The 15,226-nt window shown below is 63.1% G+C and overlaps 1 protein-coding gene across 1 annotated transcript in view; it reads right to left on the reverse strand.

The window, feature by feature from the left end:
- Positions 1–12,062, reverse strand: part of SRCIN1 (SRC kinase signaling inhibitor 1) — a 55,633-nt gene extending 43,571 nt beyond the window's left edge. Inside the window, 2 exon segments of the mRNA XM_053999966.1 lie at positions 8,167–8,450; positions 11,870–12,062. Of these exon segments, the coding sequence (XP_053855941.1) occupies positions 8,167–8,450; positions 11,870–12,062 (477 nt within the window).
- Between the last annotated feature and the right edge of the window lie 3,164 nt (positions 12,063–15,226).

Here is a 15,226-nt window from a genome sequence, read left to right on the forward strand (position 1 = left end):
GGACATGGGGTGCAGGAGGGCTGGGGCTCATTCCCGTCACACCTGGGCTCCTCAGGAGGCTCCCAGAGCCCACCGTGAGGTTTTCAGGCCGAGCCTTGGGCTCTGCTGCCCCTCCACCCACAGAGGGCTCTGACGGCCACCGAGGTGACATCAGAGATGCCACCGCCGCCTGTCACGGCGGCTGAACGTCAGGCTTCCCGCACAGACCCCCAGCACAACCACGCGGCTCCAACTTTCCCCTCCAGGCCCCTCCAGCTGCCCCCGCACCTCCTCCTCCCCAAGCCCATCAGCGCTAATTACAGCCTTGAGCTCCGCCGCGGCCCCTGGGGACAGCGCAGGTGACACCAGAGCCCCAACCCCGCTGGCCAGGGGTGCCTTTTTTTCCCCCTGGCCCTGGCTCCAGCCTCCTCCTCTCCCGCTGCGAGGAGGCGAATCCGCAGCGCCTGCTCGGAGCAATGCATCAGGACGTGCTCTGCCGAGGAGCAGCCATGCTGGGGCTCCCAAATCTCCCTCGTGCAGCAGCCCCGGCCAAGGTCAGCCCCGCTCCCCGCCGCAGGTGCCCTGGGGGCCGCATTTAGCTCTGGGCACAGCCTCCCGAGCGGAGCGGGGGGCTCGCATCTATCGCTGCCCGATGCGGGAGCGCCCCGGAGCCCCCGCAGCCGGGGGTCAAGGTGTCCCCGGAGGTGGGGGCCGGAGGTTTTGGGGCAGGGCAGGGCAGGGGAAGCTGGCAGGAGCCGGGCAGATCAGATGGCACGGTGGCCATGGCAACGGCACGGCGTAGGTGGACCAAACACAATAGGGACGGGCAAGGTGAAAGCCGGCAGCGAGCAGCGCGCCGCTCCCGGCCGGCCGACCCCCGGCAGCTCCGGGGTGACCCCCCCCCCGCTCCATCCGGCACCCCCAAAGCCGGCACGGGTGGGTAAATCCTTGAGAAACGCAAAGGACAAGGGCTGGGGTCCCCTCGGGGGGTCACTGCAGCCGCTTCCCCACCGCAGGGGCCCCTGGGGGGCCGCGGCAGCGCGGGGGGGGCTGAGCACCCCCGTTGGCGGCAGAGCTGGGGGTGAGGAAGACCCCGAGCGGCAGCGGCTGCCGGAGCCCGCCCTGCCCTTCCTCTGTCCCCTCGGAGCCGCAGGGACAGCGGATTCGCCGCCCCGGCAGCTGCAGGGCTTCGGGGTCCCCTCCCCGAAAAGCCACCCCCGGCACAGCGGGGAGCGACCCGCCACCAGCCCCGAGAGAGAGAGGAGCAGAGGAATTTGGGTTAGGGACAGCGGGAAAGTTCAGGGCAGGGAGGGAGGGAGAGATGGAATCCATGGATGGATGATGGATGGAGGGGGGATGGATGGATGGGATGGATGGATGGATGATGGATGATGGATGGATGGATGGATGGATGGATGGATGGATGGATGGATGGAATCCATGGATGGATGGATGGATGGATGGATGGATGGATGGATGGATGGATGATGGATGGATGGATGGAATCCATGGATGGATGGGATGGATGGATGGATGGATGATGGATGATGGATGGATGGATGATGGATGGATGGATGGATGGATGGATGGATGGATGGATGGATGGATGGATGATGGATGGATGGATGGAATCCATGGATGGATGGATGGATGGATGGATGGATGGATGGATGGATGGATGATGGATGGATGGATGGAATCCATGGATGGATGGAGGGATGAATGGATGGATGGAAGGACGGACAGACGGACAGATGGATGGATGGATGGATGGAGGGATGGAATCCATGGATGGATGGATGGATGGATGGACGGATGGATGGGGGGTGGATGGGGGGTAGAGGGATGAATGGATGGATGGAAGGATGGACAGATGGACAGATGGATGGATGGAGGGAGGGATGGATGGATGGAGGGAGGGATGGACAGATGGATGGATGGATGGAGGGAGGGATGGACACATTTACCCTGCCCGTATGTGCCAGGGAGAGCAGGAATGTTCACAGCCCTTCCAGGGGGAGCGCCGGGAGCTCGGCTGTGCAAAGGGGAGCATCCCACCTCCAATTCCTGGTGGGCACCTCCTGGGCATCTCCCTGCCCGACTCCCACAAACTCATTCTGCCCCCCCGGGGCTGTCATCGCTGTCCCCAGCCTGTTTTTTACCCACTCCCTGGGGACTTCCATAAAAAACCCAAAACAAGGAGAAGTGGGGTGCCCCGCGGAGCTCCACCTGACTCCAGAGCCCCCATTCCCAGCCAGCTCTGCTGGAACGAGCCGGGAATCGCTGGCGAGGCGGGGGAGGGAACTGAGGGAATCGATAGGGCCGGCTCCGGCTGCAGTCCCAGGGACACGCACGCAGCGCTCGTGTTACTCCCGGCAGCCGCGCTCCACCATTTCAGCGCTTCCCAGCGCCTCCCGTCACTCTCCACCTCTGGAGACCAAGATGACACCGCGGGAAGAGCCCCGAGGGACCCCGCGTCGCCTCTGCCACCACGCTGCCGCCACCCGCGTCGCCTCAGCCAGCGCTCACCGTCCCCACTGAGCGCCCCGGTACCCCCAAACCCGCCCGTGCCGGGCACTCCCAGCCCAGCCGGGCACCCCGACGGCGCCAGGGCCGTGTGCCGCCTCTTGGAGGGGTTTGGAGGTGAGGTCAGACCTTTCCTGCCGCCGCAGGGCTCCGCTCTGGGGGCGCCCCGCGGGGAGGACGCTCGGCCAGGAGAGCCGGAGGCGACAAGAGCGCCCGCAGGGCGCGGGGACGCTGCGTGCCCAGGCCACCATCTGCCCCTCTCCGCTGCCCGAGGCAGGCAGAGGGAACCGGTGTCCCCTGCAGGGGCACGGGGACGCGGGTGACAACGCGGAGCGGCCCTGGGACAGCGGGGGGTGCGCAGGGGGGGCGGCGCGGGCACCACCAGGGCTTTGCACGGGGACAAGGGGACAAGGGGAGCCCCCCCGGCTGCTGCACCGAAGGGCAGCGCAGGGACGATGGCAGACACAAAGTGCCACCCCCTCCCCGCCGCGACACCGGGGACGGGGGGGACCCCCGGGGAAAGGGGGACAGGGGGAGGCTGAAGGGAAAGGGGGGCTGGGGGAAAAGGGGTGGCTGGGGAAAAGGGGGGGCTAAAGGAAAGGGGACGCTGGAGGGGCTGCGTGTCCGGTAGGGACCCCCCCGGTTGCCGACGGGAACCGGGAGCTCGGGGTGGGAATTTTGGGGAGGGCGATACTGGGGTGGGTAGGAGCGACAGCAGGACAGCCGGGGCAGGGGGGATCGGCGGGGGAAATGCAGCAGCGGGTGGCGGACACCGGCTCCGTAAGCACCCGAAGGGATGCGCCCCGCGCCATCCCGCGCCATCCGCGCCATCCCGCGCGTTCCCGCCCGGTACCTGCGGCAGGTGAGCGCTGCGGGTCGGGATCTGCAGCGCCGCTCGGCCCCGCTCGGCTCGGCTCGGCCCCGCTCGGCCCCGCTCGGCCGCGCTCGGCTCGGCTCGGCCCCGCTCGGCCCCGCTCGGCCCCGCTCGGCTCGGAGCCACCACCTCCCGCCTCCGGGCCCGCCCCGCCCCGCCCGCGGCGCCGTCACCATGGCAACCGCGGCTCCGCCCCGCCCACACGGCGCCGCCGGCAGGGGGCGCTGAGAGCGCGGGGGGCGGGGCCTGCGGGGGGAGCGGGGCGGGCACGGGAGGGAATAACGGGGAAATACCGGGACAAGGACGGGGAAAAACCGGGACAGGGACAGGGAAATACCGGGACAAGGACGGGGAAAAACCGGGACAGGGACGGGGAAAAACCGGGACAGGGACGGGGAAATACCGGGACAAGGACGGGGAAAAACCGGGACAGGGACGGGGAAATACCGGGACAAGGACGGGGAAAAACCGGGACAGGGACGGGGAAAAACCGGGACAGGGACGGGGAAATACCGGGACAAGGACGGGGAAAAACCCGGATAGGGACGGGGAAATACCGGGACAGGGACAGGGAAATACCGGGACAAGGACGGGGAAAAACCGGGATAGGGACAGGGACAGGGACAGGGACAGGGACAGGGACAGGGACAGGGACAGGGACAGGGAAAAACCGGGACAAGGACAGGGAAAAACCGGGACAGGGACAGGGACAGGGACAGGGATGGGGACAGGGACAGGGACAGGGACAGGGACAGGGACAGGGAAATACCGGGACAAGGACGGGGAAAAACCGGGACAGGGACAGGGAAATACCGGGATAGGGACAGGGACAAACCGGGATAGGGACAGGGACAGGGACAGGGACAGGGACAGGGAAAAACCGGGACAAGGACAGGGAAAAACCGGGACAGGGACAGGGACAGGGACAGGGATGGGGACAGGGACAGGGACAGGGACAGGGACAGGGACAGGGACAGGGACAGGGACAGGGAAATACCGGGACAAGGATGGGGAAAAACCGGGACAGGGACAGGGACAGGGATAGGGACAAGGATGGGGATGGGGACAGGGACAGGGACAGGGACAGGGACAGGGACAGGGACAGGGACAGGGACAGGGAGAGGGATGGGGACAGGGATGGGGACAGGGAAATGCAGGCATTTATTCCAGGCAGATGTGACCCTGCTGCTCTCCGGCACGGCGCGCTCGGCTCCGGCCCTTCCCAGCCCCGGCCCTTCCCAGCTCCGGCCCTTCCCAGCTCCGGCCCTTCCCAGCTCCGGCCCTTCCCAGCCCCGGCCCTTCCCTGGAGTTTTTTGTCTCCTTGCTGCACAACAGGACAGGCTGAAACCCAAGATTTTGGACATTTCGTTTTTTTGGGAGCCTCAGCTCCAGGTGGGCTCGGCCGGGAGAGGAAGGGGTTAAACCACAACGCAGCTTTTCCCTGGTGATGGGTGGGAAATGGGTCCGTAATCCCTTTTTTTCCTAGGATTTATGATCCATCTGCAGATGGAATCCCGCATTTTCCTGGCCACTGTGGATATCCGAAATCAGCGGGAAATTTGAGCCGGGGACGGGGGATGGAGGGACTGCCTAAACCACAGAATGATTTCCCTGAGTTTTCCTTATTTTTCCAACTTTTCCTTATTTTCCCACCTATTCCCTCGTTTTTCCAGCGGTTCCCAGCTTTCCATACCCTCAGCACCAGGCACCACAGAGCGGCTCCACCCGAATCCCACTCCCAGACCATCGGCCACGGGATCACGGCACAATCCGGGTTGGAAAAATCATCTCCTCCACCCCTCTCCTGCCGGAGCTTCCCCTCCCAGGGCAGGATTTACCCCCAAATCCTACAGCCAACATTTCCAGTGGCCTCTCATCCCAATCCCAATCCCATTCCCAATCCCAATCCCATTCCCATTCCCATTATTCCCATTATTCCTATTATTCCCATTATTCTCATTCCTGTTCCTATTCCCATTCCCATTATTCCCATTATTCCCATTATTCCCATTATTCCCATTATTCTCATTCCTGTTCCTATTCCCATTCCCATTATTCCCATTATTCCCATTATTCCCATTATTCCTATTATTCCCATTATTCTCATTCCTGTTCCTATTCCCATTCCCATTATTCCCATTATTCCTCTTATTCCCATTATTCTTATTCCCAGTCCCATTTCCATCTTGTTTTTCCTGTTTTTCCTTTTTCCCCCTCCTTTTTCTTTCTTTCTTTTTTTTTTTTTTTTTTAATTTTTTTTTAATCCCAATAAAACACCAAAACCTGAAATCCCTTCGAGGCTCCTCTGGAATATCAAAGTGATTTTCAAACATTCCAGGCAGGGCTGGATCCCAATGTCATTTAAAGGTTGGCACCTGAACATCCCAGAATTCCTGTAATTATTTACTGCCTGCCAGGGAAATGACGAAGGGGGGGAGAGGATTAAAAAAAAAAAAAATAGGATTTTGTAGGATTTTGGGGTGTTTTGGTGAGGAATGAGCTGCAACCAAGCCCAAAAATCCGAGTGGGTTTGGCTGGAGCCAAGTGGTGCCCAGACACCCACCACGCTCCCTCCGCCTCGGGAATAAATTCCCAAATAATTCCCAAATTACTATTCCCAGATAATTCCCAAATCCAGATCGTTCCTTCACCTATAAAAATCCTCAGCAGCTTACCAGACCTGAGCCAACCCCAGCTGGATTTTTTCCCCCTTTACTTTTTTTTTTTTTAGAGCTGCTGCTTATTTAAAAAAAAAAAAAGGAAAGTCTTTAAATCCCTGTAATAACAGGGGGGAAAAAATCCAATTTATTTTCTGGGAAGCAGCGACTTCTCCGTGCCTGGAGATGCCCCAAACACGGATTGTGACAGCAATTATTGTCCCCTCACCAAAATTTGGGGGGTTTGGGGGGCAGCAGCTCCAATGGCACCGGTTTTCCTGGCAAAGCTGGATTTCCTTCCAGCATGCCAGTCCTGGGAATTTTGGGGAAATTTGGGATTTTGGGAGTTTTGAATTTCAGGGATTTGGGGATTTTTGGGATTTTGGGATTTTGGGAGTTTTGGAATTTTGGGACCTTAGTCCCCTGGGGATTTGGGGAATTTTGGGACTTTGGGAATTTTGGAATTTTGGGACCTTAGTCCCCTGGGGATTTGGGGAATTTGGGGATTTTGGGATTTTGGGAATGTTAGGGAATGTTAGGGATTTTAGAATTTTGTGAGTTTTGGAATTTTGGGACCTTTGTCCCCTGGAGATTTTGGGAATTTTGGGAATGTTAGGGATTTTGGGATTTTGGGGATTTGGGAATTTTGGGACCTTTGTCCCCTGGGGATTTTGGGAATGTTAGGGATTTTGGAATTTGGGGAATTTTGGAATTTTGGGACCTTTGTCCCCTGGAGATTTTGGGAATTTTGGGAATGTTAGGGATTTGGGGATTTTGGGGATTTGGGAATTTTGGGACCTTTGTCCCCTGGGGATTTTGGGGTTGATTCAATGTTTCCTGCTCCGGGTTCTGCTCTCCAGGGGGAGGTGGGGATTTATTGCCGCCACATCGGTGTCACCGTGGTGTCACCGGAGCCAAGTGAGGGGTTTGGGGTCACCAGAGCACCCCAAAGCAGGATGGGAACCCCCAGAAGTATCCCCAGGACTCTGCTGGTCTCAACAAGTGTCACCAGATGTCACCTGCCCCGGGGACCAGCAGGGGACACACAGCCACAGCACATCGTGATGGACACGGCACCGACCCCAAGGGGTTTGGGGTCCCCAGCACACCCCAAAACAGGATGGGAACTCCCCAGACAGTTCATCCCTGAGGCCCTGCTGTGCTCAGCAAGTGTCACCAGATGTCACCTGCCCCAAGGACCCCAGCAGGTCCCTGGGGACACCGCCAAGGGACATTCTGCTGGACACGGCACCGACCCCCCGGTCGGGGTTTGCTGCCCACCCCAAACCGCCAGGACCTGGACTGGGGGTCACCCCCGGGCTGGGGTCACCCCTCTGTGGGGCAAAGCCAGGGGCCAGTTGTCCCTCAAGGCTGTCACACCCCTGCCACCTCTGCAGGGACGAATGTCCCGCTCCTGTCCAGGCCAGCAGGACTGAATCCATCCGTGGGGCAATCAGGGGAATCCACCTGGGGACTTGGGAGGGGTGGGGGCTCCTCTGTGGGGCTGGAGGGGGCTCCCCCCACACCTGGGGATCGTCTTCTCACACCTGGCCTGGGGGATTCTGCTCCTCGCACCTGGGGGATTCTGCTCCTCACACCTGGGCGATTTTGTTCCTCACACCTGGAGGATTCTGCTCCTCACACCTGGGGGATTTTGTTCCTCACACCTGGAGGATTCTGCTCCTCACACCTGGGGGATTTTGTTCCTCACACCTGGAGGATTCTGCTCCTCACATCTGGAGGATTCTGCTCCTCACACTTGGGGGATTCTGCTCCTCACACCTGGGCGATTTTGTTCCTCACACCTGGGCGATTTTGCTCCTCACATCTGGAGATTTTGCTCCTCACACCTGGAGATTTTGCTCCTCACACCTGGAGGCTTCTGCTCCTCACACCTGGAGGATTCTGCTCCTCACACCTGGGCGATTCTGCTCCTCACACCCGGAGAATCTTCTCCTCACACCTGGAATATTCCCTCCCTCACCCCCGGAAGACGCCCCCCCATCACTGCTGCACTGCCCCCTCACCTTTTCACGCACATCCCCCGCCCCCTCGCTCCTCTTCTCCTCCAGCCAGCCCCACCCATCCAGGAGCGCTCCCCACCCCCCGCAATCCCGGGAAATGCCTCACCTGGTCCCGCAGACGCTCCTGCTGCCCGCGCAGCGCCAGGGCGTGCTGCGGGTACTTGCTCTTCAGGTGGTCCATGAAGGCGTCCCGCTTGCGCTCCATCTCCGTCTTCTGGAGGCCGGTGAGCGCCTCCAGGCTCTGGGCGGCGATCACGGTGTGCCGGCGCTCCGAGGTGTGCACCAGCCCCACGTTGGAGAAGCGCCGGGTGCCGTTGCCCAGGGTGCGGTACTCCCGCGGGTACTCGGCATCGTCCGCGGAGATCATGTGCGAGCTCGTCCTGTCGGGATCTGCGCGGGCAGCGGGAGAGCACAGCGGGGTCAGGGGAGGGTCCCCCGGCCGTGGGGCAAAATGGGGACCATCCCCGGCCGTGGGGCAAAGAGGGGGGACAGTTCCCTGCCGTGGGGCAGAGGTGGGGACTCGTCCTGTCAGAATCTGCGCGGGCACCACGAGAGAGCAGCGGGGTCAAGGGGGGAGCCTTTGGTCGTGGGGCAGAGGTGGGGACAGTCCCCTGATGTGGGGCAGAGGTGGGGACTCGTCCTGTCAGAATCTGCGCGGGCACCACGAGAGAGCAGCGGGGTCAAGGGAGGGGCCTTTGGTCGTGGGGCAGAGGTGGGGACAGTCCCCTGATGTGGGGCAGAGGTGGGGGACAGTTCCCTGCCGTGGGGCAGAGGTGGGGACTCGTCCTGTCAGAATCTGCGCGGGCACGAGAGCACAGCGGGGTCAGGGGAGAGGCCCCTGGCCGTGGGGCAGAGGTGGGGACAGTGCCCTGATGTGGGGCAGAGGTGGGGACAGTCCCCTGATGTGGGGCAGAGGTGAGGGACGGTCCCCTGATGTGGGGCAGAGGTGGGGGACAGTCCCCTGATGTGGGGCAGAGGTGGGGACAGTCCCCTGATGTGGGGCAGAGGTGAGGGACGGTCCCCTGATGTGGGGCAGAAGTGGGGGACAGTCCCCTGATGTGGGGCGGGGGGAGGGACGGTCCCCGGCCATGGGGCAGAGCGGGGGACTCGTCCCGTCGGGATCTGTGCGGGTTCCGGGAGAGAACAGGGGGGTCAGGGGAGGGTGCCCCGGCCGTGGGGCAGAGGGGGGGACGGTCCCCAGACATGTGGAATGGGGGGGTGACAGTCCCCTCCATGGGGCGGGTGACAGTCCCCTCCATGGGGCAGAGGTGGGGACGGTTCCCTGACGTGGGGCAGAGGTTGAGTGTTGGGATTTGGGGCTGGGGAGGGGATTTCAGCAAGGAGTGCTGGCGGAGCCTTGCTGGGAGTGGCATCACCCCTCAGTGGGGTGCCCAGAGTGGGATCACCCCTCAGTGGGGTGCCCAGAGTGGCATCACCCCTCAGTGGGGTGCCCAGAGTGGGATCATCCCTCAGTGGGGTGCCCAGAGTGGGATCACCCCTCAGTGGGGTGCCCAGAGTGGGATCACCCCTCAGTGGGGTGCAGGGGAAGGGGTGGGTGCCCGGTTCATCCCCCTGCGTTGGCAGCGCTGTCCCCACTCCTGGACGCGCGGCAGGAGATGAGGGGACGGCGGGGATGGAGGGGCCAGGGGGTGCAGGGGCTGGGATCCCGCCAAAGCCGCGATGATCGGAGCGAAACGGGAATGAAACAGCGCTGGGTGACTGAAAACAGCACGGACGGGACACAGGACAGGGACACGGACACACGGGGGACACGGGGACACGGGCACGGCTCTGGAGCACGGACACACGGGGGACACGGACACAGGACAGAGCGAAAAGAAAATGAAATCAGGCAGGGTAGGGGAGGGTCGTGTGCGGGCACTGTGCTGAGGGAGGGGGACAGGCCCACCCATGTCACCCCAGAGACCCTGGGGGGCTCAGTGCCCATCCTGCAGCCATTGCTCACAGGGGCCAGCCCGGCCCGCGGGCACCAAACCGGCATCGCCGGGATGCTCTGCCCCATCCCAGCCCTTCCCGGTGCCCACGGGTACCAAACCGGGATGTTCTGTGCCATCCCAAACCCCTCACTGAGCTCAGCCCAGCCCGGGAGCACCAAACCTGGCATCACGGAGATGCCCTGCCTCATCCCAGTCCCTTCCCGGTGCCCGCGGGCACCAAATCCGGCATCTCTGGGATGCTCTGCCCCATCCCAGCTCTTCCCGGGGCTCAGACCAGCCCAGGGACACCAAATCCGAGACCACAGAGACGCTCTCCCTTATCCCAGCCCCTTTCTGGCACTGGGGAGGTCACAGCGGCACCAGGAAGGTCACGGCAGCACCAGGGAGCTCTCGGTGGCACCAGGGAGATCATGGTAGCACTGGGGAGGTCACTGTGGTACCGGGGATGTCACTGTGGCACCAGGGAGGTCGTGGTGACACCGAGGAGATCACAGTGGCACTGGGGTGGTCATGGTGGCACCGAGGAGGTCACAGTGGCACCTCCACCACACCAAACACCCCAAACTCCCCCGGAGAAGCGTCCCGAGGGGACCCTGATGGCAGAGGGGACACGGGCAGTGCATCGCCCCGGGCTCCCAGCAGCCGCCGCATTCCAGCCCTGATGGGCAACCCCACTGGGACAGCTCGTCCTGACCCCCCCGGGACACCCTGAGCTGCCTGCCCCTCTCCCCGCTCCCGTTTTCCAGCTGGAAAACTCCTCCCCCGCCTCGGCTCTCCCCAGCACCGTGTCCGTGACCCCAGAGCAGAAATTTGGGCAGGAGCTGCACCCAGCAGCCAACACCCAGCGCAGCCACAGCCTCGGAGCCCTTGGAAAGCTCTGGAGAACCCTCGGGGTGCGGGATCGGACCCCGGGCCACCCCCAAGCCCACCAAAACAATCCCTGAGGAATGCCGGGTCCTGAGCGCCGCAGAACTCCCGGATTTCTCCCATCCCACGGGAATTCTGTGTCCGGGGACCGGGATGAAGGCGCGCCCCGCTACAGCTCCTCTCCCTCCCGGAGCCGGAGGAAGCTGCAGGGACGGGGATTTTCGGGGTGACAGAGGGGTTTGTTCCCCGCCACCAGCTCCCGGTGCCTGCTCCAGCCCCGCTGCAGCAGCGCCGGGCTGAGGCCGCGTTTGCAGCTCCTTGCCGGCCCCTCCCGCTCGCTGATGAGCACGCAGCTCCCCGCTCCCTAATTACACGCTCCAGGAGCGGAACGCGCCAGCTCCGCTCGCCCGCTCCGAGGGATGATCTGAGCAAGGGCAAGGAGGAGCTGGAGCCCCTCAGGGGCTCTTCCAGCCCCGGCGCCATCCCCGGAACGCGGAGCCAGCGAGGACGAGGCGGCCCCGACCCTGCAACATCGCGAATGTTGTGATCCGCGAACCCCCCCGGGGCCAGGGGAGGAAAAGTCGCCACAGCCACGTGCGTTGGCCGCATGTCAGCGCTCCAGAGATGCCACCCGCAGCGGGCGGGGATGGTCCCACAAGGAAACAGCCAACAGCGCGGGGCGAGGGAAAGGGACCTGAAAACCCTCACGGCCAGGCTGAAGGAAAGGCTGTTAATCCTTCCCTCCCGGGGGTAATTCCACCTCAAATCCCCTACAAAGTTTTTTCCTTCTCCTGCTGCAGCAGTTCAGGAATGCAGCGGTTCCCGCACGGCCGCAGCAGATCCCTGGAAAGCGCTTCCCGAGGCTGCTTCCAAGTAGGTCACTGGGGTGGCGGAGCCGCTGGCCGCAGCCTGGCCGAGCTGCCCAGCCCAGCTGGACACCCCTCCGGGCCGTGTCCCCCACCAGGGCACCGTCCCCTCGCTTACCCGCGGGCGCAGCGCGGCTCCCACGGCGCTCCGGGGGCACGGAGGGAGCAGCGCTCCGCTCCGCGGGGGCTGCGGGCGGCTCCTTGGCCGGGCGCAGCGCTCCCACGACGGCCAGGATGCCGCGGTAGATCCTGGCCAGCCCCTCTCCGAGCAGAGGGAGGTTGAGGGAACGCGGTTCTCTTTGCCGATTCATCCACCCATCGTCCCCACCTGGCAGCAGAGGTGTCACCCGTGCCGGGGCCGGAGCCCCGGGCTGCTAGCAGGGCACGGCCATCGCGTCCTTCCCGGGAAAACAGCGATAGCGGAGGCACCGGTTTGGGTGAAAATCTCCAGGAACGGCGCTGGCGGGAGCTTCTGAGAGACGGGGCAGGGAAAGGCCCCCAAAAAACGGCTGGGATCCCCCCTTTAGCAGCGGCTCGGCGGGGTTTTATCCCCCTCAGGGATGTCTCAAACACAGTTTATTACTGCAGTCCCATAAATCTTCAGGAGGCAGCGAAACCTCGCGCGGGTCGCGGCAAGAGCCGGCGATCAGCGGACCGTGGAAAATCGCCCGTGAAAGCGCTCGCACAAAAAGGGGCGAGGGGAGGGGAGGCGGGGAGTGCATTTAGGGAGAGAGGCAGCCGCGAGGGTGGAAGCCCCTCGGAGCGATGCGGCTCCCCCGCGCCCGGCCATTAGCGCGGCCGGAAGAGCGGGATGCTCCCGCTTCCTCCCGGAGGCTGCACTGCCGCACTGCCCGGCGCCCAGCGAGCCTGCCCGGCTCCCGGAGCCCTGCCCGGTGCTAACCCCTTCCCTGCCGAGCTGCCGGGGGTGGGAGGAGGCGTGGGGAGAGCGGGGGGAGCTCCTGAGCCGCGCGGTTTAACTCGTGTGGTGCTGCAGAGATGCGCGCCCAGGCCTGCGGGAAATCGGGGAATTCTGGGGTGGTTTGAGGTGGAAAAATCAGCCAGATCCCATCCGTGCAACGGGCGGGGAGATCCCAGCACGCCAGGTGGCTCAGAGTCAGCGGCCGAGCCGTTGCTGTCCCTGTCCCTGGCTCGGCCACCTTCGTGTCCACTCCTTTGGGATGGTCAAGCACCTTCCAGGACCCGCCCTCACACCCAAAAAGTGCTGGGAGCTGCCCAGATGCCCAAGTTCTCCAAGCAAACGGTGCCCAGGAGCAGGGACAGGGCAGGTGACACTGGGGCACACCGGTGTGCCTCACTCCCGACACTGCCATGTCCCCGACGGGGCCAACCCTGGCCGGGTCTGGCCACTTCGAGCCAATTCCCGGAGAATTCCAGCCTTGGGGCCGCGGGAATGCCGGGAGCGGGGCAGACCCAAGACTGGAATGTGGAAGTGAGGGGACTTCGGGGCGTCCTTGTCCCTCTCACAGCGACACAGGAGCGAAAGCTGGCGGCGACCGGGATAAAAATCCCGCACCCTCCCCTCGCTGCCGGGCTCATGGAGCGGGCACCGAAACCCCTGGGAAAAGCCAGGTGACGCCAAGGCCACCCGCAGGGGACCGTGAGCACCCAGCAGGGGACAAAGCTCACCGTGATGTCCCCCGGGATGTCCCCCGGGATGCGGGAATTGTTCTCCCGCCTCATCCCTCTGTTCCCAAGTTCCCAAGGATCCCTGCCGGGGCTCAGCGGGCTCCCCGCTGCTCCTTTCACTCCCAAATTCCAGTGGAACGGCGGAAAATTAAACCCCCCACCTCCACAAACACACACACAGCTCCATTGGGAACTTCCCAGGCGGGACCCCACAGATCCCCCTTGGCTTTGGGCAGGGGCACCGTGCCCGCTCACGGTGCCAGTCCGGATTCTCCGCGTGAAATCCTGGGATCCTGCCCGTTCCCAGCCCTGGGCACCGCCTTCTCCCTGCCCGCGTCCCGCAAATTCCCACCCCGGAGCTGCGCCGGGGCACGGAGCTCGCCCCAAGGCTGCAGCTCGGAGGAGCCCAGCTGGCATCATGCCGTGGCACTGCCCTGCCAGGAGGCTCCTTCCCTTGGGAAGCGCCGAAGGCACCGGATAAATGCTGCATGTCACTTGTCAGAGCCCGGTGCAGGAGGGAGAAATCCCATCTGGCTGGCCCTGGAAAAAGCAGCAGCCGCCACTTTTTCCCACCTCGCCGGGTGTGATCGCGCCCACGCGCCCACATGGAGACGGGAGACGAGTTCACCTCCCAAAATCCCGGGGATCCAGTGCCAAGGGAAGGGCCCGCACACCTGGATGCTCGCTTGGAGCCATGCAGGAAGGAGCAAGCCAAGGAAATATGAGGGGCAGAGGGTGGGAAAGGCAAATTCCAGCTGGGAGAACCTGGAAAATCTGGACACTGCCCTTGGAAAGTCAAGGAAAAATGAGGAGCAGAGGGAATGAGGGAAGGAGAAATTCCAGCTGGAAAATCTTCCCGCTGCCCTCGGAAAGCAAAGGAAAAATGAGGAGCAGAGGGAAGGGCAAATTCCAGCTGGGAGAACCTGGAAAATCTTCCCACTGCCCTTGAAAAGCCAAAGAAAGATGAGGAGCAGAAGGTGGGAAAGGCACATTCCAGCTGGGAGAGCTGGGAAAATCTTGCCACTGCCCTCGGAAAGCCAAGGAAAAATGAGCAGCAGAGGGAATGAGGGAAGGAGAAATTCCAGCTGAGAGAGCTGGGAAAATCTTCCCGCTGCTCTCGGCTCTGTCCGCGGCCGGAGGCTGAGCTGGGGCATTCCTGGCACATGGAAAATATTCCCTGCCGGGGGCAGAGCCGGGAGGAGGAGGAGGAGGCCGGAGCCCTGCATGCCCTGGCAAGGGTGACATCCTCGGCTGGCAGGGCTGGGGACGTGCCAGCAGCTTGGGGACACGGGATAAAAATACAGGCGAGGCGAGGCTGGCCAGCGCCGCGCTCCTCGCGGCTCCCACAGAAGGAGCTTTGTGGTCTCGTCCCCACCCCGCGGCACAGCCGGGGCCTGGCAGCTGCCATGGGAACGGCCCGGGCATCTCCCTTGGCACAGGGAAACTGAGGCACGGAAGAGACAGACACGGCTCCGGCTGCTGAGAGGGGAGGGGGTCAAACCCGGGGTGGGAGCAGGGGGAAAACACGGTCGGGATGGAAAGGATTTTCTGAGGATTTTGGGGTCCTGGCAGGCTCCGTGCGGGGTGGGTGAGGATGTGGGGCCGTGACTCAGCTGTGGGGCCGTGACTCAGCCACGCTCGTGTGGGCAAGCAGAGCCAACTGCCCCTGCGAGCCCCATCCCACCCCGACCCTCATCCTGCCAGGAGAAGCTTTTGGGATGAGCCCAAGGCAGCAGCAGGACCCGGAGCCCGGAGCCCCCATCTCCCCCCGCAGCTGCGTCTCCGTCCCCATTTCCCTGGGAAATTTTGGGGATCTGGGAGAACCCAG

This window comes from Vidua macroura, chromosome 27 (genome assembly GCF_024509145.1).
Source record: "Vidua macroura isolate BioBank_ID:100142 chromosome 27, ASM2450914v1, whole genome shotgun sequence".
NCBI lineage: Eukaryota > Metazoa > Chordata > Aves > Passeriformes > Viduidae > Vidua > Vidua macroura.